The sequence below is a fragment of the Typha angustifolia genome, chromosome 9 (assembly GCF_048772165.1).
Source record: "Typha angustifolia cultivar Huaian chromosome 9, ASM4877216v1, whole genome shotgun sequence".
NCBI classification, from domain to species: Eukaryota; Viridiplantae; Streptophyta; class Magnoliopsida; order Poales; family Typhaceae; genus Typha; species Typha angustifolia.
In genome coordinates, this window is record NC_133247.1 from 11901503 (window position 1) to 11928690 (window position 27188).

Consider the following 27188-nt stretch of genomic DNA (forward strand, 5'->3'; position numbering starts at 1 on the left):
TTTAAATAAATTTTAAATAATTTATATCATCAGATAACTCGTTTGTATTTGCCAGGATAAGAAGACGAAGATTATTAGCAAAACTACCGACCATTTCAATTCAACATTCAGTTTACATCATCGAAGCACCTTTCTCCTTAACCCTAATCTCTTTACACCACAAACAAACATAAAGAGTAGAGAACGAGCATATCAAAGATCCATAAATCTGCCGATCCATTTCCCATCCCCACCCCTAATCCTAATCCTAAACCTAACCCTAACCCCCGAAGCCGTAGAGAGTCCTCCCCTGGCGCTTGAGGGCGTAGACGACGTCCATGGCGGTGACGGTCTTGCGGCGCGCGTGCTCGGTGTAGGTGACGGCGTCGCGGATCACGTTCTCGAGGAAGATCTTGAGCACGCCACGCGTCTCCTCGTAAATCAAGCCGCTGATCCGCTTCACGCCGCCCCTCCTCGCCAGCCGCCGGATCGCCGGTTTCGTGATCCCCTGGATGTTATCGCGCAGCACCTTGCGATGCCGCTTCGCCCCGCCTTTCCCCAAACCCTTCCCTCCTTTGCCGCGCCCCGACATTTCTTCAGATCTCTCGCTCGAAAAGAACTTTCTATTCGATTTAGTCTACCGGTGGGTTTGGAAAGGTCGGGATGGGAGGCTGTGTTTTTATAGGGGTCGATACCGAGGTGGTGGCCGTTGGATTGGACTGCGATCCGCGAGAAGGGTTGAGCTTTGCTCTGGAACGTCGGATGGGAAAAGCTGCATGCTGATTGGTTGAAACGGGGAACGCGGATCCAGGTGACGGTCCAAAATAGCTAGACGGCAGCGATTTAGTTAGGGCGTCTGTGAACGGTTGATTAGAAGGATACGAACAGTTGATGTTGGCTTCTTGGCAATTTACACCCTGTATTCAAGATTTTTACTTAACACTTTATCTTTCACACAAAAAATACCTGACGGGGTGCTTTATGCAAAAATGTTCTCAATTATTTAAAAAAATTTTTTTAAAAAAATCTATAACATTTGGAGAGGAAGGTGATTCATAAAGCAACAAAGGGAAGTCAAGGCAAAGTAGGTTAAATGAAACCTAAGCTCCTTTGGCAAATCTTTGCTAAATTCGTCGATTCCATCGGCGATACCTTGTAGCATTAAGGACTAAACTCAAACTTGATTGATCATAGAAAAGAAATGATCAGTTCTTCTCAGATACAAGGAAATGATTCAGCTCTAGAGCCAAAGATCTCGAAAAGATTCCCAGCATGCATAGTGTTCAAAGTGCAGCTAATTTTCTTATTCTAACTAATATATGGCTACATTTTCCTGTCAGAGAATGGTTAAGAGCTGCACATAAGTAATCTTGTCTATCCTTCAGGAACAACACGACAGTTACTGAAATGCGAAAGTTCTTTGATATAAACAACATGTAAATGACAAGCTCTTCTTTTCTCTTGTGAATATGATGGATGTATGCAGGTGTCATCTATGTTCATATATTAATACATCTATTAGGACAACTGCACAATTGTACCTGCCGGTGTAGTTGTATTAATCTAAAAACATGCTCTTGGATCCGGTTCGGCTACACTTGCCCTCCAAGAACCACTTTAAATTACCGACAGTTGATGCTTTGAAGGAAAAATAATATAAAGGGATGCTCACTCGATACTGAATTTTAAAGATCTTCGATCTAGGAAATGGACCGCTATGTATCAGTTGGCTACGATGGTCGTAATTTCCAAGCGAGAATCTTCTCCACCTCTCAGATGGTGAAAGTTTTTCATGAGATGAAAATATGTACATTAAGAACAGAACCTGCAAAGGATCAAAATGGAAGCAAGATAAAGATCAGTATACCCATTCATATTCATGAAATAAGCACAATACTGACTTCCAGCCTCCAAGAAGCATAAAATATGTAAGATAAAGGTTTTATGCATGAGAAACTATTGAAGGTCTAACAAATTATTTATTACGAGTCTCAATAAAATAGTATTGAATGCATATTATTTCTTAGGTCGTTTTTCAGCTAAACAAAGAAGAAACCATTTGCCTTCGAGTATGCATCGGTGCATCCTTCAGCAGTACGTGATGGCAAATATTATAACTAACTTATATGCAGGATCCAGGCAATTACCTACCAGATAGGCTGTGTTGAAAAGCTCCATCATGTTGAGTAGAGAAGGAATGGTACTGCAAACAATATAGCAATTGCTTAAAATAGACAAAGATCAAGGTGTAATAAATCTGTCTCCAGAACAATTGATACATTCAGTAACAGATAAAACAACAGAAGAAGAGACTTTTCCTTTTTTTGAGAAAAATTGAAGGAACACTTCTCCTTAATAAAACAAATTAAGTAGAAAATCATAAAAGATTGAAAACCGATACCATAAGGGGAAAAATAGCTTAACCAGACAACATAGAATACTGGTGTTAGAATCCGCGTATTAAAATGAATAACACTCAAAAAGTGAAAATTGCGTATAGAATAAAATTAAGCTTTCTTTTTAAGTAAAAGAAGGTACTTTTAAGCTTCTACCCTGCATATAAGTATTGACACACGACGCTTACTGGAAAGAGACAAAGGGGGAAAAAGAATTAAAGCCTCCATAACTCCTCAGAGTACTACTGATCAGAGTATTAATAATGATGCTCTTACATATTTAATATTTCTTTCTTGATAATTAGATCATCCCATTAAGACGAATCCAATAACTTCAGTAAGAAACCAGAGCCAAATGAAAACTGAAGGCTGAGAATAACATGAGAATCTTATTTTCTTATCATACAAAGTTTCTTATGCTCCTTCTGTATCATTTCAATATGTATTCTTCTAAGAAAAACATGCATCCATCTAAGAGGAAAATCTGCTGGCATTATTTTAAGAGAGGAACATCAAATAATTAACTTTAATCTACTCACAATCTCACGCACAATCAATTAACTGATCTTCATATGCACTATTTTACATCTGTGCCAAGTTCTTGGCTTTCTTGCATATCAAATTTCAATCTGTTCTCCATCTCCAGTTCTCATCAAATTCTCATGCTTCTATTAAAGAAGTTGGCAATATGTAGAAAATGCAATCATGACAGAGAAATATACAAGAAAATACAGATTAAGGTATGACTAACACAAAGTCACCAGGTACATATATTAAGACGTTGTATTAGCAGTGTAATTAAATTCAGAAAAAAAAATTAAATTTATCGTGCTTCTTGGTATGTAACTGACAATATCAGTCATTACGAAGTCCCATCTTAAAAATTGCATCTCATGTCCAAAGCTAAAAAAGAGCAGGATAATCATGAGGAAGATAATCATAAAATATTTTAGCAGAAACATTGTAACTCACCAACCAAAATGATGCTCAATGCAAGCAGAAAAGTGAGACGAAGAGAGCGACCAAACTGCATATGATATTGCGCACGCTGTATCTGCTGCTGAAGCACATTAACCCTTGAAGAGAGTTGCTGGCCATTGGAAAGTTCTGCACTGTCCTTACAGCTACTAAAACAATTCCTACTTCGTTCAGCCAGCCCATTAAACCGCTGCACAAACATAAAACTAACCCATAAAGGACAGTGGTCCAAAAAAAAGTCTGAGAAGAATGATTTCAAGAAAGAAACTAAAATATCTTGAATGTTCTATTACCTCAAATCAATAGGGGAAAAGTAGCAAAACAGATATGCTTGACAAATATAAGAAACAAACACTAACTTTTGGGAATTGAGCTTCTTAATTTTTTAAGCATCTTTCAAGACATAGACTTATCAGAATATAGCAGAATGGAGAACCTAAAAACACCCTGAAAAATGTTAAGCAATATCTAGGTAAAAAGTTGCACAACAGCTCTACAACAATCATAGTACAGCAGCATATCATCAAGTTCATGTTAACCTAAGCTCTCAAACACTGCAAAAATCAGTTAATGAAATTGGGGAAAAAAAAGTCTAACATAAATAGAAATGAAGATTGAGATATCGAGTATAACTCCTAGAATTATGCTAAACTCGATTATACCTGTCCAAACCGAGTGGCTCCCTTTGAATCAAGATAATTCAATAGCCCATGTCTCAACTGAAGATGTTCCTCAGTCTTAGCTTTCCAAAAACTATTCCTAAACCACCTTAATCTTGTTATAAATTCAGCACTCCGCAGAAAACCCGGTAAATTAGATGCATGAGTTGACACCTCTGACCTCATCTCAATTGATTTTCTATCTACATCTTCCTCATCAGCAATGACAATCTTCCAAGCACCACTATCCGATGAACTCAAATTTCTCCTCGGACCATTTAACTGATCTACTACTTGAACACAAAGTTCATCATCTTCACTTTTTGAAGCCTCTCTTGAGGTCACTTCAACTACATGTCTCACATCTTCACTGCTTGAAACTATATTATTATAACCAACTATGGATTCAGTAGTAGCTTTTAATTGAGATGATCCCCTCTTACAATCAGCATCATCCTTTGCCTTTTGCAACGTCTGCGGCATCGCAGAAAGAAAAACTTCAAGATCATCCCGTTCTTCCTCATCTAATTGCACCCAAAGAAGTGGTTCCCTCCCTTCTTCAGTGAGAGAATCATTCATATCCTTCCCTATCCGGGAAATTTGGTCTCTTATCGCTGCCACAAATTGCTTATGCCTAGTGATTGTGTTCTCTTCTGAAGAATATTTTTCATGGCTCAATTCGACAGCCCTCTCAAATTCTTCCAGCTGCATAAAGAAACTAAATCAGTACCCACTGAGATCAAAAGTAATGGAAATATTTTTGAAAGAAAAAATTGACAACATTTACCTGCCACTTGGCAGTACCTAAAGCAGTATGAAGCTCCCTACGCATACCATCTGAAACTTCTGAACTAATTCCATTGTTACGATCACGTATCCACATTCTATACATCGATTCCAATCTGAAACATTACAAACGACTAAAAGATTGACCCAATCCAAGGAAACGGTGAAATAAGTGAAGACCCAACAGAAATTGAACGAAAAAAGGTACAGAATTCGCATCAAAATCCAAACTTTCCAACAACCAACATCCCTATTTCGAATAATCGACAAGTAAGAACATACATATCTGCGGATTCTTGGACTTCCTCCGCGGCGGAAAAGAAGACATCTTTCTGCCATCGATCGAAGCTGCTACCCACCGCCATCCCAAAGAACGGCAAAGGAAAGCCAAACGAAAATGATTAGTCGTACCTTACGCTACTATGGGAAACAAGGAAGCCCAACAAGAGGAGATAAGAGAGAGAGACGTATAAGGCTCTCTCTCTCTCTCTCTTGTTCCTCTCCTCTCTCTCTCTCCTCTTTCTCCTCGTTCCTCTCTTTCTCTCTTCTCTCTTTATTTTCGCATCGTCTCCAAAAACTAAGAGGAGAGAGAGAGAGAGGAGAGCGTCGGCGGTTGAGAGAGAGAGAGAGAGGTGCGACGCCCCACTCACCACAGCTGGTGCGAATTTTGGCAGTGGGCCGCCAACCACCTCAGTCTGGGTCCCACACCAACACCACTGTAATATAAATTATACAAAGGGGATAATCTGAAAATATTTTCAACATCAAATTGTCTCCTTTTTTTAAGGAGTCTTTTTACATTTATAACCCTAAAACTTCCCTTAATCGGGTATATTTTTTATTATGTTTTACCTCCCCCTTGCTTAGGCTTAAACTTAAATTCACTTACCCTTTGTACATTTATTTTTGTCACTTTATTCCACTAAGGCAAATTTGAAATTACTTATTAAAAAAATATTTATAAAAAATTAAATAAAATTTATAATACATCTAAAATAATATTTATTTAATATAATTATCTTCTTTTTTTATCATCTAAACTTTAATAATTACTATTTTAAATATATTTAAATTTTTATTTAATTCTCTACAACTTTATATCTAACTCATTCAAACGGAGTAAGACTTCTGGAAGAACCCATTTTCCCTGATCTTTGTAACTGCCTAAACTTTGATGCCTTAACCCCAAGGGAGTACCGGCTCATATTTCAAAAAAAAAATTTACATCTAACGAGTATCTTTAAATTATACATATATTTTAATCAAATATGATTAAAAAAATAATTATACTTCAGTATAAATAAAAAACGGATAAAGTGACATAAATAAAATTATAAGGGTTGAAATTAATTTAGACCTAACCTAGGGATAAACTACATTTCTTTTTATATATAATTTTGGAAAATTGAATGAATTAAAATTTGACTTTGGTTCCATAACCAAATAGTTGGTATGAGAGATCCAAGAAGCATCTACTAATCTATACAACTTGGCAGCTGCAACACCAAAATCAAGTGGGCCTCACAAGAAATGCCAACCAATCTCCTAACCACCCATAAAGTTTCTCAATTCTTGTAGTGATAATTAGTGGGTGCTTTGATAGAATAACACATTGTTGTGGTATCATGATATTGTCTTACTGCATGTAACATTCACTGCAAGGAGATATAACTTTATATGCATATGAATATGCTACATTTTGAGGGGAAAAAGAGAAGAAAAATTAACTACTGTTCTAGTCATTGGTTCTATCTCCTGATTAAATACAAGTTATATAGAAATGAGTAGAGAGAAAATAAGAGTTTTTATCTTGACTAGAGAAGACATATTTTCCTTTCAATCTGAAATAAAATATGTAAAGAGGTGGTAATAAAAACAATTCTTGGGTCCAAAATGTCCACTTTTAGAGAAGATGCAAGGAGATGAAACCAGAAGGCAATATACAGGGGAACAGTCCAGGCAAACACTATAAACAATGTTATGATTGATGCAAAATAAGTCATGATCACCACTGGCAGATAACTTAGCATCACAGCAAGCTCAAATCTCAACCAGAAAGGTATTCTGATATAGAGACATAAAATCTACATCTTCCTCATTCAAATTAATGACTGATATCAATATAAAATTCTGCTTTCAAGAGTTGACCAAGGGGTTATTTAGATCATCATATCTTCATCTGGACTCAATTGGTACTACTAGATTAACTCATCCACATTACCCTGTACTAAACTAAAAACTCACAATAAGGTTAATAATGAAGGCATTTGAAGAAGAGAGAATTATTTTCAAAGTGCTTGAAGATTGAGCCATTCAAAGTGGTCAAGGGAATCTTACTTTAGCTGACATATAACCATTATGAGAAATTTGATTAGAACAGCGGAATAAAGTCAACTGTGAGATTTCTTTTATTTATTGGTCGAGTAATAATAATTTAAGGTGAGGAATTAACTTTACTCTAAGAATATTATAATGTAGATGACACACAGCATCAAGGGACCCACAGGTGGCAAACTTCATGAGGTGTTTGGGGAATCGACCTTATCGCATAACGACAGAATCCAATTAAACATAAGGCGTACCTAAATCCATCACCAACTTTATGGTGTTGCCATATATTAGTTCAAAAGTAGCTTTCAACTCAGCCAAAGGTTGGTTCTGATTCTATGATTCTATCCCTGAGTCTTGTGGATATGCCATTGATACAATTTAAAGAACATATGACACCTGGTAGTGCAATGTGTGTCAGAATGTCACCAGTTACCTGGGTGTGCAGTTTGCAAGACCATGAGAAGTGGAAACATCTGAATTCAGACCACCTTTTGCTAGAGAAACAAATCCTATTCACTGTAGACAAATGCTGCTGCTGAAAATGTTACAGAAGAAGTTAATTTTCCATTCACTTTTGTAGTCCAATGATCGATATAAATGTTGAATTCATAGTTCATAACATCAATACTTTCCGATTGGGACACCACTTGTGTGCTTCTAGGTCCACAATTTGATCATACAATCAATAACATAATGGTCCAAGTTAAAAAGTCAATCAATATGAGTTTTCTATACTATGAAATGCTAATCAATTATGAAAAGAAATGGCTTCGTCTACAGGGAAACAGGTAATTGGACATGCTAGATTATACGAGTCATTTGCAGACTTACTTGATCATTTAATTTCCTTGCCTTATATACAGGTTTATTAAGTAAAAAAATAGGATTATATATTGTTTGACCAAGCTTGACCTGATGATCAAGTAAATAATTTCCTGATCTGAAAGCATATACAATGAGTTCAAAGAACCATTAGCTCATGGAGATGGCATATTAACAAAGTTTGGTGAATGGCTACAATCATATGGAGGAAAGTTGGTGAACCTGCAACTATCAAGCACAAGAGAGTAGGTAGACTATAGTAGTTGTGGTCAACAACAAAGAGGACAGGATGGTCTTAAAAGGGAAAAAAAGGACAAAATATGACACTAAAGTAGAGTTGCTCTTTCTTTTTCTTCTTTTTATTTATTTTTATTTATTTTTGAGAAGGATGCAATTCTTCTTTGTGTTAGATTTTGATCATTCATATAAATATCACAGTGAGATGAGTGCATTGAGCACAAAGGCTGCAACTGGCACATATAGTTGATCCCACTTGATGATGAGTTGATATGGAGGTATATGGAAAGGATAGGTGGATCACCAGAGTAGGGGAAAAGGAAGAATGGCCAGGAGAGGAACAAGTCAAGCTAAAAATAGAAGAGCTTTTCCTTTGTTCCCTTGATTCTAGTAGGCTTCTTGATAAATGTCATCGAGTATGCACATTCCACCACTACCAGTTACATTGCAGGAAGGATGACCCACTTTTTTCTGTCTGCCATGAGTATACATGACAATATGCCAAAGATCACTTCAGGTGGGCCAAAAGAAAACAAATGCAGCTTAAATGAGAAGTAGGTTCACAAGTTGTTGGCCAATTAAGATCTACTATGCAGTGTCATTGCACCAAATTTCCCTGTCACCTGCAATAATGCTCTGACATTTAATGAGGAAAAAAAAAAGACTTGAGACAAGCAGATTCCATCTCAAATGAAAGGTAGGTTCAGAAGTTGTTATCAGGTGAAGAGAATCAATGCTAGGAGTAAGCAAGGATTATATGTATGGACTACTGCAACACAGATAATTTCATGAGGAGTCGATGAGACATTCCGATACTGAATTTTGTTGTGCTATATAACTGCAGAGGAGTACAACCATGATCATGAAGGGCAGAAATAAAAGAATAATGAGAATGCCTTTATTGAAATATAAGCTTAGAAAAGTACAAACATACCAAGGTCAAGTTAAGGAATACCTGTTCAGGAAGCAAATATATGTCTAACAGTTGCTGCTTGATCCAAAGCTGGGACATCCTTCATGTAAGAATCAAGAATTACTGGTCAGAGGAAAGATCTTCAGGGCCAACAAGTTGACTGATAAATGGATTAAAAGGTGCAAGTTATGCAGCAATTATGTTGCATTATGTAAAATGTAGCTTGATCATTAAGCCAGAAAGATTCTTTGATTTATTAGAAGCAACTAGTAACAAGAAGTAGCAAGTGTCCCATCTGACTTGGCTATTACAACAGCATAGTTCTGGCTAACTATTAAACAACTTGGTATCATAAACAATTACATATCCTGCTCAAAATTTACCCTATTGCACTCCATCATAATCGTACCTATTCCATAAAACTAAAATTGATGATTATCTAAAGGTATAACATTGTATGAGCTCTGCTTTTGGAAGAAACTATTTAGTCCAGCTTCCATAGTAAGATAGTTTAGTCTTTGATACACGAAACTTCGGTAGATTATGTTGCTGCCATATCTAAGTGCCTGCACAAACGCAATTGCATAAAAAAGGAAATTATGGAGGCATAGCAACAAAGAAAAATTGTCAGATTTAGTCTATATTATTAGTTCTACCAGAAAGTGAAAAAAGCTTGATTTGGTCTATTTTTCTTGGCAAATAATGAAACAAGTTGAATCAATGTGTAGTAGCTTAAACAATCTGATCCAATATTCTGATCAGCTCTCCATAAGAGAATGAGAAGGGTATTTGAAACATAAAAATTGAAAAATAACTATATGTGGATGGCTCAAGGAATAAGTTTGTTGTGTGAACAACTGAAATATCTCTCTCTCTCTCTCTCTCTCTCTCTCTCTCTCTCTCTCTCTCTCTCTCTCTCTGCAAGTAGAGAAATTAGCGATTAAGAAATGCTGCAAGGAGTCTGAATTATCATTAATTTTAGATAAAACAAAATAAAGAAAGCAATACTTTGTATAAATTCAATTGAAAATTTCTGCTGATATGAATCTCAGAAACATAAAAGCCTTTCATAATATTAAAAGTTTAAAACTTAAAGAAGTTGACAACAAAATTGGTTCTCCTCACTAACATTTGTTCAATAAGGCTTCTCAATGCCATCACTCTTGCACCATCTTCCATGATGTAAATGCAAAAGCGAAAGACTTGTAGTCTCAGACATAAAAACCTATGACATTACTGATTTTATTCCTCGAATCATACTACAACTTCAGAAATATTACCATGCCACTTAATGAAATGCTTCAGTATTATATCATCACATTATCCATGAGCTATCCCTTACACAGCAGTCTTATAAAAAATGCAGCAAGAGACCTATCCTGATATCAGGTGAGATGTCCAGATTCAAGAAGAAAGGAGTAGAGTTTAGCTTAGTGAAATTGCAACTAGATAGTATAATTTACTTTCCACAAATAGCAGATAACTAATTGTAAAACATGATCCCCAAGGCTTTGAGATATGAAGTTCCACTAAATTATACCACCATGAAGTATAAGAATTGACACACTACGAATAGCAGATTAAGAAACCCAATGCCACAAGAACAACCGGTATTCAAAGGACAACTTTGTTCCCGTCCTTTTACTTCAAAACACTCTTTTACCAACAATTTCCGTGCCCATATATGCTAGCTTTACAAGATTTGAATCAAAGAATCAAAAGCAACAGAAGTTATCACATGCATTCTTCTCTTATCTCAGAATCACTTATTGAATGATCTTAACTTTGATATCCAACCCAGTAGAATGCAATTTCTACAAACGAAATTGAATTGGACGTAAGAGAGTAAAATAAAAATACTTCAACAATTTCGAGAACAAATAAAGTGGGGTTCGGGATTTTGAAACAATTTTAGGGATGAAGGAAATAGAACAATTTCGGCGAGCCTTCTCCTAATGGGTCGAGATGAATCCAGCCCATCTTCTTCGGAATTGTACCTTAGCCCATTAGAGTAGATGGGCTCCAAGATAATACCAACAAACTTATCTTTGGAAAAAATTTAATCAAAAATACTCTATATTTATTTTCGTTCACTGGGTCAACGTTAAATTGTTAGGAAATTTATTATCATTTATACTCTTTCAAAAATAAAATATAAAAATATCTTAAAATACTCTTTGACTTTAAATTTAGTTCTCTATTTATTCTTACCTTGACCTAAAATAAATATGATTCATTACTCCTCCTTCTCCCACCTTACCCACTCTGTCTTTCTTTTTGAATAACAGGCTGGGAGATGGCAAAGAGAAAGTGGGAAAAGATGGAATTAAGGAGGAAGATGATGTTTTTGAGTGTTTTATTTTCATTTCTTTTAAGTACCGAAATATTTTATATTTCAACCATTGTTATTGGGTTAAATTTAAAGCATTTGAAGAATTAAAAGTAAAATAGAAAAGCACGAGTGAGGAATATTATATATAATATAAATGATAATAAAAATAAAATGTATGATGTTTTTAATAAATTTCGACCACCAACACCCCTTCATTTTTAAGGATAATATAGTTTGTTTAATCTTCTTTTTTATTTGGGCCCAAATTAAAAACAAAAATATTCACATTAAATTCATGATTTTTGTAAGGAAAACCTAAGAAAATAATAAGTCAAGTAGCTGAGTCCTATCAACACATAACAGACGTTATCGATTTAATTTCTCATAGATAATAGAGTTAATATTTAATAAATTTTTCATTTCATAGGTGTAAATAGCTTATAAGCTCATAAATTACATTTTAAAAAAAAAGCATGAAGAGTATGTGAGCAAATTATAGATCCTAAGAATATCGAGGTATTTATAGTTAATTTTATTTAATTTTTTATTTATAATAATAAATTTTAATGTGCACCGAATGTGTAAATTATGTGCACACTATTATAATAAAATATACATTGATTATAAAAAAATATATATACACTCTATTTTATATACTAAATCAAAAAATTAAATATAGTTAAATTACAAAAGCCTTCAAGAATATCTATAAAGGGAGACAAGCCTCCAAACCCCATCAACCACATTGATTGAACTTGACAAATAGAATCATCTTGTTTGTTTCAGCCACTGCATACTTCAACAGTCCCATATCCAATTGCTTCCTCTCTCTCTCTCTCTCTCTCTCTTCTCTCTCTCTCTCTCTCTCTGAGTCTTCCACCTCCAAATGGACTTCCATGCATGCTTGGTATAACCCTTGGCAGCTAGCTATTAAATTGATTGCAGGATGCCATGTTGTTCTTAGATTTCATTATTGTAAATAGTGGCCTGCTCATTGTTTTATTTCCATGCCTTTGAATCCTGTGACCACCTCCACTGCAGCAAATTAATGGCAGCAATGGTCTTCCATGGAAGGGACAAGCATCTCCATCTCAATAGTTGTTGTTCTTCATAAAAGATGCTAAGAAACCTATTCTCTATTTGTTTACTCATGCATGTCTATCATTCTCTCTAGTGTTTCCATGTGATACCTTGCAAAAATGTCCACATTCTATCGTCTCCCGGTTTTAAAAGATTTCTAGTTAACTAATGGATTACTTTTAAAGCTTAAGTTGTTAAAGAACGGTGATTTTAATATTCTACGTTCTAACAAACTCATCACTTCTATTCGGATACAAACTCATTACGTCTCGATAGTTTTAAGGAATGATATGTAACATATTATTGGAATAAATTGAAAATAATTCTACTTACTTGAATAAGCTTGTGATTTTATAATAACTTACAAACTACTCTTAAAGTTTAAACCATTATAGAATGATTATTTGACACTACCCCTTACTTTAGGACTAAAACATTTTGATGAGCCTGAAAAGCAAACTTGATTTAAGTAGGTGAAGATTTTTATATTTTAAATAGTATATGAGCATAATATAATTCAAACTCAAAACCTTCGCTCTAATACCATATTAGATAACTAGTTTGTCTAAAAGCTTAAGTTTTTGGCTGTCTGTCTAGGAGTCTGAAGACTTCAATTTGCTCGATTTTTATCTCTATCCTATATTATCTATTCTTATGCATTATAGAGAGTTGCAGTTTTTATACCATATATATTATGATTATAAATTAAGTTTTTAGAATAGATACAAGTTAATAAAAAAAAATATGATTAGAAATATTATATATATATAATTTATAGATAGGGCCTCCTTGTCATGCATGCAAACCAACTTTTCAAACACACCACATGCAAAGGTGTTTGAATAAGGAATGAGATAAGAGAGAGAGAGAGAGAAGCACAAGATAGTGGGCCTCCCATGCATCAATTATTCCTTCTTCTTGGGAGTTTATTGACCTAATTCCCTCTGCTCTTCAAGAATAAACAGGAGAGGACATGATTGATCTTAGTTTGTAGAGGCATTGTCATCCAATTGCACCCCCGCAAGTGTTAACTCGCTAACTACTTTAGAACTTTAAGTTGATGGCTAACTAACTACATGTCCCCTCACTTGTAGTTAAACAATATTTGAATTTCAAACCTAATTAATCTTTAATACTACGTTGGATAACTAATTGACTCAAAAACTTAAGTTAATAGATAATAGACTAATAATAGATATCACGTCTTTGACAATTGAGAAAGAAAAAAAACAAAAAATATACCTGAATTAGCATGATGGGCTTAGAGTAAAAGTGCGAATAAAATCACACTAATTTAAGGGATAATTATATTAAAATCTTCTAGCTATCATTATTTTCCACATAGCTCTTTTAAAGAAAAAAAAATTGACACATAACACTCCATGAACTATTAAAAATATCTCAAACACCCGTTCTGTTAGGTTTTCACTTTCCGTTATCATTTCCATCCGTAAATTACCATATGCAAGCCACACGAGCAATTACACGACATATTTACCCTTATATTTTAGAGGAAAGAAAAGAAAAAAAAATTATACCACAATTATAGGTATGAGGTTATTTTGGTCATTTTCATCTTTTCCGTAGAGTGTACGGTGGTTTCAAGAGATCTACGTGTCACAAAATAAAAGATCGAAAAAATGATATAGACAAGAGCGATAGTTCAGGAGTTGTAAATATAATTATCTCTTATAATTTTTTATTTTTGTAATCAATAAAAAATTTGATTGATGTTGGAAAGTAATGTCCTTGAGTAGAAGCCAAGTATGTGTTTGTTGTATGATGAGAGAAATTTCCTTTTCCTCGCTATATTTTGTCCACAAGCGGTTGTGCAACGTTCTTGAGCAACCAACAAATATAGACTTTGTACACATCTCATGAAACGCATGCATGCATTTATTCATTCATTCATGCTACATGTCAATACATCTTTTTATCTTGTTATCCATGGTAACTTCTTCTTCCAAATTAGAGACGTTGGATAAGTTTATCCAGGTGATACAACCCAAGAATAACTTACCATGTATTCTTTTTTTTTTAGGGCAGGTTAACTCCTTAATATATGTCATACATAATCATTTTATCTTTTATTTTAGAAAGTTAAAAAATAAAATAATTATTTAAAATGATTACATTTTATTTTAGAAAGTTAAAAGATAAAATAATTATTTAAAAGCAAAGTAATAAAGAAGAAGGTTTTTTTTTTTCTATATAATTCTCGTTTAACACTGAGTAATATTACCTCTACTGATCTCGCTTAAACTAACGGAGGATGTTAAACATGAATAATAAGAAAAAAAAAGTATGTGTCGGATTACAAAAACCTCAAATAGGAATATAAATAATAAAATAGATAAAATATATTGATGTGATTTATAAAAAATTAAAAATAAAAATAAGTATGAATATTTAGTACAAATTTTGCACCACTCCCAGTCCCCCATAAACTCCTCCGCCGGCCCACCACACCGCTATCATCCCTTTATATATCCTTCACCCTATCTTCCCCACTTCCCTCCCCATCGTCATACTAATACTTCTAGTACTACTACTACTTCCACAACTCTCTCTCTCTCTCTCTCTCTCTCTCTAGAAATGGAGGTCGAGCCGAAGACCCGGACGCCAAACCTGGACTTGGGTCTGGACCCGTCGGCCCGATCCGACCCGGTGCGGATCTTCGCGTGCAACTACTGCCAGAGGAAGTTCTACAGCTCCCAGGCTCTGGGGGGACACCAGAACGCCCACAAGCTGGAGCGAAGCCTCGCCAAGAGGAGCCGCGAGCTGGCCATGGCCATGGCCATGGCCGGCCGCGGCCCCGCGAACCTCGGGGCTCCGGTCCGGTTCGACGGCCCGGGGCTTACGTGGGCCGGCGGCGAGGAGGTGGATGAGATCGACTTGTCTCTTAGGCTATGATATCTATATCTTCTATCTATATATATAGAGAGTAATAATTAATGAATGGTCTTTTTTTTAACCTTGGATTAATTAAGTGTTTGTGATATTTTAATTGTAATATAGAGTTTATTTAAGTTTTGTATAGTAAGTGGGCTAAATTTCGTTTGTTTATGTGTAATTTATGAGTGTTTGACACTGTAAGACTGCAACGAAGAGAAATCTCTTGTTCTTCTGAGATTAGTAATCCTAATCTAGTGCTCATCTTGATTGTTGAGATCAAGCTAGCTCCTTTTGAAAATTAGAACTCTTTTTATTGCAAAACAGGCAGGCTCGATCCCAAGTATATAATTACATGATTAATCTCTTAGAACAAGAAAATGTGGGGGGTGTAAATCAAAATATTAAGAGACTTTTTAAAAAAGAATTGGGTGATTAATAGAAAAGAAATAAAAAATAAACATAAAAAGGTTATATTTTTCTTGAGTAAAAGAAGAAGATAGTATAAGTTTATTCTACAAGCATCTTCATCTCATTGAGTGAAAAAAAAAAAAAAATTCTTCATTGTTTAGCTGTGCAGTTCTTGAATTTGCTCTCAGAATTTTTAAAGTGATTATGATTTTTTAAGTATATATCTCCCTATCTAAATTGCCTCTTCTGGTATAGCTCTTGTTTTACTCATTGTTAATGGTACTTCTTTACCACCTTTCTTAGATAGTGTAACACTTGAATACTGCCACTTAGAATAAGTTTTAGCCTCATTTTAAGTGGTCTAAACTAGTTTAACAAATTGGGTGTTTGGTTATGAACTAGAATATAAGTGTTATTATATGTAAAAGATAGGTGTAAGTTATTTCAAAGATAAATTTATAATATAAGAATACTTCAAACTTATATGTATATAGTCGGAATAAACTATCATTTGGTTACTAGATATGGTTAGTATTCTCTCGCCAAGTCTAAGGAAAATCTTTGGACTTGAATCAAACTAGACCTTAATTAGATTCTATAGCTTTGTTGCTTAACATGGTGGCAGAAAAAAGAAACTCCACAATCCCAAGTAAACTCTCTTTTGCTTACCATGAAAAATATTACTCTTTTTTCTTATCCATTTAACAAATTATGAGAAATGAAAACATCATATTCAAATGAATTTACCATCATAATAATTGGTTAATAAAAATGTGATAATTTTCTATTTCTAACAATACAACGAAGTATAGTTACAGAGACCCATATTATATTGTATGAGTATTACTGTGTTCGAATCTCGGCTACGCCGATTTAACCGGGTGATAAAACTGAATCGTATTGTATCACTTTTCGCCCTAATACGTGTCGTAATATGTTTCACTTGAATTCTTGGTGTATAAATTCTAACACAAATTGTAGAGTTTTCCACTTTGTCATTATTCTAGTTTCTTACATTGATTAGGCAACATCTAAGTGGAATTCAAGCTTATCTTTCTTTTCTTATGATTCAAAGTCCCCCCCTGAAGCCAAGGAAAGCAGAATGAAACATCCTCTCATCAACTACTTGCCACCCATGAGTGTTTATTTCAGCTCATCTTGTCTCATCTCCTTTTATAGTAACCTTAGAAATGATATGCTAATCATGTTCAACTCTCCATAGTAAGTGAAAGGGAGTCACTAAGATTAAATTTTCAAACTTATTCGAGAGATAGGTATGTTTCTCAAACTTTTTACAGAAATAGGTTAAACTGCTTTCGATGAAAACAATTTGCTCTCAAAGACAACATTTTTATATGCATTGATATAACTCGATAACTAAAGAGATAATAGCAAAGAGAGAATACCTGAGTGAAGAATCATCGACTTTTTTTTTGATATAAATATAGGTTTATTTTTCAAACTTATTAAGAGATAGGTTAAACTACTCTTGATACTAGTAGTTTGCATTTAAGCTTAGAGATTTTAATATGCATTATTACAACTTGACAAGTAATGAATTGAGAAATTTGTTTTCTCTACAAAATATATTTATCTTTTAAAGCTTATTAGATAGGTCTCTGATATGATATAGTTCCTTAATTAATCATTTTTCTTATTTTTGGGTCGTAGTAGTTATTTGTTTGTTTGCTAAAGAATAAAATTCTCTATTAGTCAATATATTAGGCTTCGGGCTTTGGCATTCGAATGCCCGCAAATACCTAAGAGCAAAAGGAGGGTTTTGACGATTGAATGCTCTAGCTAAGCATTCGAATGCAAATACCTGAGAGCAAAATTGAGGTTTTGGTGTGAGAATGGCCTCGTTGGACTGTTCAAATACTTGATGGAGAGGCTTTGTCTAGAGTATTTATTTTCTAGTCCTTTGTAGAGTTAGTTGGATTTTAGCATGTTTGATCCAGCTAGTCAAATCAAGTCCGGGAGCTATTAAAAAATAGATGTGGTGTGCACTTGATTAGTGATTTTGTGATTAATCCCACCTCTTGACTACAATTACGCTGATCCATTTTGATAGATTAGTTCCTCTGTCCCTGATCTGCTAAACCCCTAAATAGCATCCGATTCCATGGTCGAATTACTACTTAGCTTTTAACCTGACATCTTAGGACCGACAAATACTCCTTCGAATCCTTTTCTAAGACCAGATTTGGACTCTCCATAATTTTATGAGTCGGAATCTATTTTTAATTTAGGATCACGATTACTTTGGAATCGGGATCGTACCAGTCTGTTCCAAACTTTTAGAGAAATAGATTAAACTGCTTTCGATGAAAACAATCCATTCTTAAAATCCATAATTTATTTGCATTTTAACTTGATAACAAGAGAGACAATTACACTCGGAGAATATTTTAGTGAAGAATCACTCACTTTTTTTTTCCTCTACAAACCAAGTTTACTTTTCAAAATCATTAGAAAAACAAATAAGTTAAACTATTTTGGTGAAAACAATTTGCTCTTAAGGTAAGCATGTTTTATATGCATTACTATAACTCGATAATAGTAGATAACAACACTAAGAGAATACCTAAGCGAAGAATCACCGATTTTGACACTGCATTACTTTCAACTAAAGTGGTGTTACCTATTTCTCTAAAAAGTTTGGAAACTTGCCTATTTTTCCTATTTTTCAAAAAAGGAAAAAAGAAAAATATAACTTATTGCCTTGGCAACAAAGACATTGACCAGAAGAAGTGTGATAGAAAGTGTGATATATCAAATATCTAATCAATAATAAAGGAATTGACTCAGATGGTATCTTGTTCATAGTGTTATATAACTTTTCCTTGTAGTGAAGTTGGAGAATGCCACATAACTCTTAACATAGAAAAAGAGAAGACAAGACTAGAAAAGCCTTCTCTACCACATGTGATAGTCTCTCTAAAGCTAAATAGGCCTATCAACTTAGCTTCAAAGTGCTTTAGTCTTTATAGAGATAAGGTGATTTTTGTTGCTAAGTCATCTCAGTGTGATAGAAGATGGATAGATGTTTTTTTAGTTTAAATGACAGATAGGTTTGGCGGGATTTAAACTTCGAACTTCTTACTCTGATACCAAGTTAACTTTTGCTGAATGGAAACCCTAGAAGGATTTGGGCCACTTGGATGAGCCAAAAACAAGTGGACAAATTATTAGAATATGAAATGCTATGTCCAATTCTTCGTGAAACAATCTTTAAACCTAATTTTCCGAAGTATTATTCAGGTATTAAAATAAATAGTTATATCGGTCTCTTGAGCTAATGGAATAGTACTCAGATAACTAAAAGAGATTAATGTTATACGAGTTTTTTTAAGTTTGAATTCTACTAAGAAAAATATACCTCTTGCATTTATATGATTCAATTTTTAAGTAAATCTATGTCATGGCCTAAAGCTCTTCTATGAGAGGCCCATTAAACTTAGAATTTTGACCTTAATGCATATGTTTCATGAACTCAGTCAAGCTCTAGCCCATTTAAGTGGACTTTTTTAATCAATGTCTAAAGCAACAACCATGATTACTTGTTAATTTAGAGATTCTCACAAGATAATAGCAGCAGTCACAATGTGATGGGCACTGCCTCTGTAAACCATGGTGAAAGAAAACTGATGGTTCGTGAGAACATTCAAAGGTGAGATCTATAAAGAGCTTGAAGAGAATAAATCTTGAGTTCAAAGTAATGAAATATCCCTAGTGATAGAACTATTAGAACAAATTAAATAGGATATTCAAAAGGGTCACAGTATCTGCTTGTCATCTCATGACATCTAAACCTTCAAAGTCAATCAACAACTACAACTTCATAATACATCAAGTGTGCTGAAACTCATGGATATCCAGTTAACACTCTTCGTGTCCGTAGGACTGGACTACTGAACCCATTCAGGGTAGCTTAACAAATTACATGATCAACAAAAGAGGAAGGCTAAGCATGTGAAACACCTTACTGTACAGATGATTAGTGTACACAAACAATCGTGATGATTAACCTGTGTAGCATTTACTGCTAATCTTCCAGCTCAACAAGCTGAGCTCTTCTCTCGGCCGCTTTCTTCCTAACGAATATGCCCCATCTCATAGCTGCCTTGATCTTAAGCCACCCAACAACAGCTTTACCAGATGGACGGCCACGATCCTCGTCAAAGTTGAAATCTGTGCATGGAGAAGGCATGTAAGATGGAAAGCCAAACCCATCTTCCGGTAAATTGTTAGAACCTCCACCCAAGGTAAAGACTCGGAGCAATTGTTGCATGTCATCATTCTCGAGCATTTCATGGCTTCTCATGCGGATCTCTTCCTCCGAAAAGAATTCATCTATACCACGGGTGTCCCGGTGGCGAGACCAATCAACATAAGAATTGAGATTTGATGACTGTATTGACTGATCAATTTGCTGGAATTCAGAACTCTGATGCGGTGGGCCCAATACTAGACCCGTGCTATCATTTCTAGCAATCTGCATTTGGTGAGCGGATCCAACCAACTGATTATCTGGTGTAATTGGCATGTTATCAAACTGCACATCAGTGGTAGCAGAGACATGTTGAGGATGGGTGGAGTATCTGGTTACGTGGTTCCCATTATAGCCAGTAGAAATGGTATCACCTGAATGAAAGGAGATTTAGTGAGCCCATTCTGACCAGAAAATTGAGATATTATTAAAACAAACGGCCTTCACATGTCCCAAGATGTTGATAGGGATTAGATAATTAGCAGGTGTGCTCCACGGAAAGTCAATTCAGCATTTAACTTGCTACAATGTAGAGATTTAATAATTTGCTCACCACCAATAGACACTCCTGTATCGACGGAAGGCTGTTCTAAAGGAACCATAGCTGATAGTTGTGTTGGAGAGACGTGCGAATCATGTGGAGTATGATAGTTTTCTGGAGCTGAGGGAGACTCGATGCGTGAAGCGTTCGTCTTCTTGCTTGGTTTAGAGTTCAAAAGAGCTTTACCATCATACTCAATGACTTGCATCCAGTTATCGTACGCCTTTTTCACCAAAGTATCTGCAAAATGCTGTAAAACATTGAAGAATGGTTATTATCATTATCAAGAGCTTCCATAACAAGGTTCAGCTTAATCTCTATACAAGGGTCAAAAGCACTTTATTTTTTTCCTTTTCCTTTTCCCTTTATCGAGAAAAGTGGGGAGTCAGCCTAATTGTTAACTGCTACAAATGGATATCAAACTACATACCTCCCAATGGTGAGCAGATGTCTCTAACAACTAGGAGAAGTGGTTTTCACGAGAGAAAATGCACTTTCTTTTGGAAAGAAAAGGAAAACTAAAACCAGCTGGGTAGTGACACAGTAAACAGTATAATCAGAAGATAGCATAGTATATTTGTCGCAACAACTACTGTGACTCTATTAACAGGCCAAGAATGAACCAATAAATCTAGTGCAGCAGAAAATAGAATGAAGATTGGTACAAAAAGTTCTGATTGACAAAGTATCAATGTCTGAAAGATCCGGTCAATACTTTTATGCATTATGTGTTCAATGTTATCAGTCATCACATACTTTAGACCTAGTATTACAAATGCAGTCTAAGCAAACACTTCAGTTTTCCTGACCATTTTCTCTTCACCATTTTGCTGGTGGAATATCCAATGTGTACATATCAGCAGCTGGGCATGTGTTACTTCAATATGCCAGCCATATTCATTTAGAAGCGTATGCTTGCATCTGTGCGTGCAACAGGCATATCTAGTAAGTCTGCCAAGCTAAATTGATCATCTGACAAAAGTGAGGCAATCATGAATCACTTAACATAGTTGCAAGTTGCCATATAGTTTAGACCTTCTCTCAGACCCACATAGATCTTTTACATATTACAGCTACAAACTCTAACAGGTTCACAACTACCAGATTTTTAAGCTTCAAAGGAGTCCACTTGGATTTATCTTATAGCTATCCTTCAGATGATGATATTTTCATAATTGTAGATGGTCATTAATTTGAGTCAACTACTGTTGCACTGTTTGAATATAATAACAAAAGCTATAGAGTAAACATTTAATAGTGGCAACTTATGTAAATGGAAAACAAATGCTGCGGCATGGATGAGAAGAGCATATGCAATTAATGCCTACCTTCTGACTGTCATTAAGGCTATCTGCAGAATAAAACTGACCAGCAGCAATCAGGCCACAAAACTCGTAAATGTTGTTGAAAATAGCACCAATATTCCTCATCTCGTCAGAGTAGTATATGTAATATTTTCCACTTAAGACACAAGTCTTTGCATGTTCAACAAGGATTTCCCACATCTTATTTGACATACCACTGCCGAGGATCTACAATGAAAAAAAAATCAAGTACATTAGGGCAAGAAATAGTGCATAAATTCTATCACAACAAACAGTCAATAAGAACTTACACTTCGTAATCTTTGTGAATCCCTGACAACAAGCCTGAGAAAATCTTCAACTGTATAAATTCCACATTTATTCAACCTCTTGTGAAATGAACCATCCTTGCCAATCTTTTCCAATCTCCAAACATCATCTTTTAGTGCAGGTGGATAGTGTTTTTTATATACTGTAAAAGCAATTAAAAAGAATTTAGTTGAATCCAAAACAAGAAAAATATAATGGCAGCTTGCAGAACACCTACATTCTCCTCTGTGATCCTTGACTGTGAAAGCTTCAGTTTTTGCCTCACGGATGCGCATCCCTTCAGAAAAGCCTGAAGCAATCTTCAAACCAAGCCTAAATTTCCTACTCCTTATCCAGCTAGAGTTATCAGTAAATGTGAGCTCCCCAATAGTACCTACACCTTCTTTCAGTGAAACCTGCAAGTCCCCAGTAAGAAGGGGCCTCTTTCCCTCACGCTCCTTGACTACATGACTTTCAAATTCTTCCTCTGTCCAGTCTTCATCATCTTCATTGTTAAAGTCACCCTCAAGAACAACAATATCTAGTTTTGCAGATGACTCAGGTCCTGATGTTACAACATGGCCAGTGAGCGCATCAAGCAATACAACATGAATTGCAGCTCCCTGCTCTCCTTCTACTTTTCCGCCAGTAAAAAGTGGAAGGGATAGCCTTGATCTGAAATGCAGCTGCAGATTTCTTCCATCAGGTCCCTCAATTCGTTTTGGAGAAGATCTGCATTTTTTTTATTTAAAAAATGCATAGATTAGTTTCACCAGCAAAACACCCGCCTAAAGTCAGAAAAATAAACAAAAGCTGAGCGGAACATGATACTCGTATAGCACAATAATTGTTGTAAGAATAAGATGTTGAGCTGATCTCAGTAAGTCCAAACTATACAAAGAAGTATGAGTTGAAATCCCACATCCAGTATAGTACATTCCGTAATCAGGAGAACTTCATGTACAGCATAGAAACATCTAGTAGTTAAACACTTGCTTCCCCACTTGAAATCAAGGTGGCAGATATATTTGCAAGAAAATAACCTTTGCATAAGAATGTTTATCAATGTACTTATTGCTCATTTTCTCAGCAGGTCTACTTGTTTGGTTAATGTAGCAATCAAGTATTTTAGTGTTTAAATATAAAACACAAGAATTAATGCATACAATGAGATCATTACAGAAAGAGTGCAGATGTACACAAATGGGAGAAGTTTCGGCATTAATTACTGTAAGATAGACACAACCACTTAAGTCAATATTCCAAGGTATCCTTCACTACTTATGGTATAACAAGCTTCATAGGTGTCAAAGATGTTCCGGGTCTCAAGATTAATACAAGGATGCCTTTCTGCTGAGTCATCTATTATTCTTAGCAATGCATAGAATGAGATCATTGCTGACACAGTGCAGAAATACTTAAAAAGAAATGGCTCATTATTATCATAAAATATACATAAAACATTCAGTGTATATTGCATGTAATCCTTCACTCTGACAATCTACTGCATGTTAATGATGTTCCGAGTTTCCATTCTCCACTTTACCAGAGTGTTCCTTTCTGTAGATTCATATGTTATTCTTTGTAATCAGATATTTGCTCACCAACCAAAGATTTTAAGAAGTTTCCTTTCCAATTCCTGCATGTGAAATTCATTCAAAAACCTTAGACACTGATATTTTGTGGACATCACCTTTATGGTCTGTGCAACTCTTCGTTTTTTTTTCATTTTTACAAAGAAATATGTAAAAATTGTTTGGTTGCGCAATCTAAATCCAGCCAATGTATGGACAGCCTGAGTGCGATAAATACTTTTGGCACTAGCAATGGTCTCCTTATGCTGGTAAGTTATTTGCTCAATTTATTTCCTCTAGAGGGTGACGCACTGCTGTCACCCTATGGGTCTGATTCAAATAGATTTATTTCTTCTCTAAAAACCAACTAGTAGATTAATTTTAACATTAAATTCAAAGTTAAGCAGTTAGATTATGATATACTAGTCTATTGGAAGGTCATATTACACATGAAAGCAGCAATTTTAATAGAAATTCATAACCAAGCCAGAAACAAAGAAATGAAAGATTCCAAGCATATTACAGTCTAAGTATAGCTAGAATCAAGAGGAAACAAAAAAAGAACAGCACAAAATACAAGCATGAAAAGTGTCTATATGATAGCTTATTAGTGATGCTACTTACCTTCCGGCAATCCTAGTAGGACCCAGCTTGACTAAAGCACGCTCCACTTCTTCACTAACCTAATAAGAATACGGCAAAATAAGATTAGCAATCAGGTAAGCAATATATCATGCACATTAAAAGAGCACACATAACAATGGAAAGCTTCGAGCCTAAGAGAAACTGAAACAAAAAAAAAAATGATATCGAAGCCGAAAAGTAAAACATAATTAAGCCCATATATAACTAGGTCAGTGTCCAGGTTAGTAGTCCATTTAGCTGATATACAAGCCGAAAAGATTGGACAAAGCTGGTAAGAAGAACATCCAAGCAGAACCAGCCTTCATGAAAATCAAGCCTATAATACTTAAGATAGATGTCAACCGACCAGGGAAGGGAACCCAGAGACAAGTAGACATCCCATCCCGCCTCATTAAAATTGTTATCGTATAACTTTATAATGAATTATTTGAATCATATCTATGCATCAGATGTGGCTAAGGAAACTGACATTTTAGGTACTTTCTTCAGTACCAACTAATGCACACAAGTTCACATGACAGAAGGGAGTTAAAGTAATAACAACTAAATTGGATGATTTAAGAAGGCATATATTCTTCTTAAAGAATTGCATGTAATTCTTGTCAGAAAATTGCACATTTTACTTACAACTCTTCGAAGGATGGGCTCCAATGATGAACAGAGCTTTTGCAGACTATCCACCTTCAAAGCTTCCACAATGACACTGTACAAATAATAAAATGTCTTGCTAAGAATACTCAGGATCATAAAGAATGCAAAAGAAAATATTTCAATCTTTATGAGAAAATGATGAGTTCCCGTTGATTAAGATAGCAGGAACTCAAGACCATTAGGAAAAAAAAAAATTATCAAATGAGTAATTTGACAGATCCGTACTTCAAAGAAAAAAATATATCAGAAGAGGGAGACAAAATGAGAACTATTAAATGAAGATTACTTTTCCTAAGCATCCTAAATAAGTAGATACGAACTTCCTCAAATAGAAGCTACGCTAACTTGATTGCCTCAATTCATCTGGAATAGTTCTATTTCTTCTCAATACAGTCCATACATGAAAGATGTCTAGGATTTAGAGAAACAGAAGGAAAACTCTTGGCATTCACTCTTTTTATGAGTTGATTAGCCCATATATAGCGCTAATAACGGTCTAGACTAACTAACACAATTCACTAAGCACATAACGAAACCTCACAGGTGACAGACGTTACTGATCCTGCCTGCCAAACACACTAAACTTGATAGATACCGAGTTTCCAATTTAGGGAATTTGACAGTCGCCGCTAATTTCTAACAACTTCACTACTAATTTGTAAGATATTTTCCCTCCACAAATTGCAACTTTTAAAAGAGTTGAAAGAAGGAATAAAAAGGGAAAGAAACTGACCAGAGAAATCAATCTTTTTTTTTTCCCAACTTATCCCCCGAAAAAAAAGATCAACCTTTATCCGAAACCGTTCTTATTCTTTACCTGGCGAGAGCTGGTGCCTTCTGCCGCTTGGGCTCGGGATGCAACTCCTCGCCGTCTCCGGCCTCAAGCCCCCTCTTCTCCCTCGTCATAGTAGGAGATCGCTCGAACCTGCCCGGCCGCTGCATTCCTTTTGCCTCCAAAATCCCTTAAATCTCCCAGATCTGCAGCAGAACCCTAAAATTGAAACCTAGTTATCGGCCAGGTGAACAACTCCTACGCTTATCTAGATCTTGAGCCAAACGAGCCAAAGATCCAATTTTTTTCTTGCCAAAGACGATCAAAATCGAAGCTTTGAGACACAGAGAGAATCGAAGAATCTAACAAGATATTAGAAAGCTAAAGAGATTACAAGGCTTTACCGACGAATCTGAGATCTCGAGCGAGCAAGAGACCGAGAAATAGGTGGAAACTATTAGAGCGTCTCGGCGGCTACGATTGCCGATTGCTTAAAGTTCTATTAGTGTATATTACTTTTGGGGGTCTCCTTTAACAATAGAAAACAATCACGTCTTTCACTTTAGCCCCTTATAAATGCCTTATTTCGTACACCGCGCCCAAGAATTATTAGGATATGGACTACTGTCTAATGTCCACTGAGGTCCTTTTGGTTCGTATATTCGTATACGCGCTCTTCCGTATGCGATAAGAAACGTTTGGTTATAATTTATAAATAAGGAATAACTTTATGAGACTTACAAATACACCCCTAAACTATTGTTCCACTTTTCATATAAACCCTTTAAATTCTTTTTCCTTATTATCAATTACTTTTTTTATTTTTTTATTAAAATTTTGATGATCATTTGATGTTTTTAAAAATATTATATAAAAATGTTATGGGTATTTTCGTTGCCGTACATAAAACATCCACCAAAAGATCCACTCTTTCAGTATTGTTTGTAAATAAGTATCTACAAAGGGCATATGTGCAAAATTACCCGTAGGCACTATAGCACACAGTGCACTTAGTCTCTCTCAACCACACATATCGCGCCACGCCCAGGGGGTCCCACGCCCAACCAAGGCGGCGCGATCTTTTGTAGACACGCGTGGGGTCGTTGGCGGGAAATGCCCTGGTTCGCGGCCAACAGCGGGCATCACTCCGGACCAAATGAAACGCTGCAGCGTGTCGGGGAGGAAGTGCTGTACCGTGTTCGGCCCCAACAGCGTTCTTCCGGCTCGAAAAGCGGACATGAGAGCGGATTAGATCGCAATTAACTAGTTTGTGACCGTACTAAATCTCCGCATTTTTTTTAAAGCA

The 27188-nt window shown here is 35.5% G+C and overlaps 4 protein-coding genes across 7 annotated transcripts; 1 reads left to right on the forward strand and 3 right to left on the reverse strand.

Moving 5' to 3' along the window:
- Positions 1-74: 74 nt before the first annotated feature.
- On the reverse strand, positions 75-571 carry LOC140766657 (histone H4). Its single transcript, XM_073106168.1, has one exon. The coding sequence runs from the start codon at positions 569-571 to the stop codon at positions 260-262; it is 312 nt and encodes a 103-aa protein (XP_072962269.1). The 3' UTR covers positions 75-259.
- An 807-nt stretch (positions 572-1378) lies between these two features.
- On the reverse strand, positions 1379-5423 carry LOC140766656 (uncharacterized). 3 transcript variants are annotated; one of them, XM_073106165.1, is made up of 6 exons: positions 5081-5422; positions 4800-4914; positions 4016-4717; positions 3348-3543; positions 2131-2182; positions 1379-1804 (listed from the first exon to the last, which is right to left on the reverse strand). In XM_073106165.1, the coding sequence occupies exons 1-5, from the start codon at positions 5161-5163 to the stop codon at positions 2157-2159; spliced, it is 1122 nt and encodes a 373-aa protein (XP_072962266.1). In that variant the 5' UTR covers positions 5164-5422; the 3' UTR covers positions 1379-1804; positions 2131-2156. The 3 variants fall into 3 exon arrangements, with proteins under 3 accessions (XP_072962266.1, XP_072962267.1, XP_072962265.1); XM_073106166.1 differs by having other exon boundaries at positions 2127-2182; XM_073106164.1 differs by lacking the exon at positions 2131-2182 and having other exon boundaries at positions 5081-5423.
- A 9685-nt stretch (positions 5424-15108) lies between these two features.
- Positions 15109-15426, forward strand: LOC140767664 (zinc finger protein 2-like). Its single transcript, XM_073107658.1, has one exon. The coding sequence runs from the start codon at positions 15109-15111 to the stop codon at positions 15424-15426; it is 318 nt and encodes a 105-aa protein (XP_072963759.1).
- Positions 15427-19549: 4123 nt separating this feature from the next.
- On the reverse strand, positions 19550-26439 carry LOC140766717 (calmodulin-binding protein 60 D-like). Of its 2 annotated transcripts, none has more exons than XM_073106291.1 (9): positions 26287-26439; positions 25928-26101; positions 25087-25162; positions 24439-24497; positions 22479-22972; positions 22243-22403; positions 21956-22159; positions 20640-20877; positions 19550-20460 (listed from the first exon to the last, which is right to left on the reverse strand). In XM_073106291.1, exons 2-9 carry the CDS (start codon positions 26050-26052, stop codon positions 19862-19864), a joined length of 1956 nt encoding a protein of 651 aa, XP_072962392.1. In that variant the 5' UTR covers positions 26053-26101; positions 26287-26439; the 3' UTR covers positions 19550-19861. The 2 variants fall into 2 exon arrangements, with proteins under 2 accessions (XP_072962392.1, XP_072962393.1); XM_073106292.1 differs by having other exon boundaries at positions 25928-26088; positions 26287-26421.
- Between the last annotated feature and the right edge of the window lie 749 nt (positions 26440-27188).

Excerpts from the sequence above, each read along its gene's own strand:
- LOC140766656 (XM_073106164.1), bottom strand. The coding sequence starts at position 5,163 with ATGGCGGTGGGTAGCAGCTTCGATCGATGGCAGAAAGATGTCTTCTTT. Across the intron at positions 4,915-5,080 it reads GTCCAAGAATCCGCAGATAT|ATTGGAATCGATGTATAGAA; the intron begins GTATGTTCTTAC and ends GTAATGTTTCAG. Across the intron at positions 1,805-3,347 it reads ATTGAGCATCATTTTGGTTG|GTTCTGTTCTTAATGTACAT; the intron begins GTGAGTTACAAT and ends GATCCTTTGCAG.
- LOC140766657 (XM_073106168.1), bottom strand. The coding sequence starts at position 571 with ATGTCGGGGCGCGGCAAAGGAGGGAAGGGTTTGGGGAAAGGCGGGGCG.
- LOC140767664 (XM_073107658.1), top strand. The coding sequence starts at position 15,109 with ATGGAGGTCGAGCCGAAGACCCGGACGCCAAACCTGGACTTGGGTCTG.
- LOC140766717 (XM_073106291.1), bottom strand. The coding sequence starts at position 26,052 with ATGCAGCGGCCGGGCAGGTTCGAGCGATCTCCTACTATGACGAGGGAG. Across the intron at positions 24,498-25,086 it reads AGCCCATCCTTCGAAGAGTT|GTTAGTGAAGAAGTGGAGCG; the intron begins GTAAGTAAAATG and ends TATTCTTATTAG. Across the intron at positions 22,160-22,242 it reads ATTCACAAAGATTACGAAGT|ATCCTCGGCAGTGGTATGTC; the intron begins GTAAGTTCTTAT and ends TTTTCATTGTAG.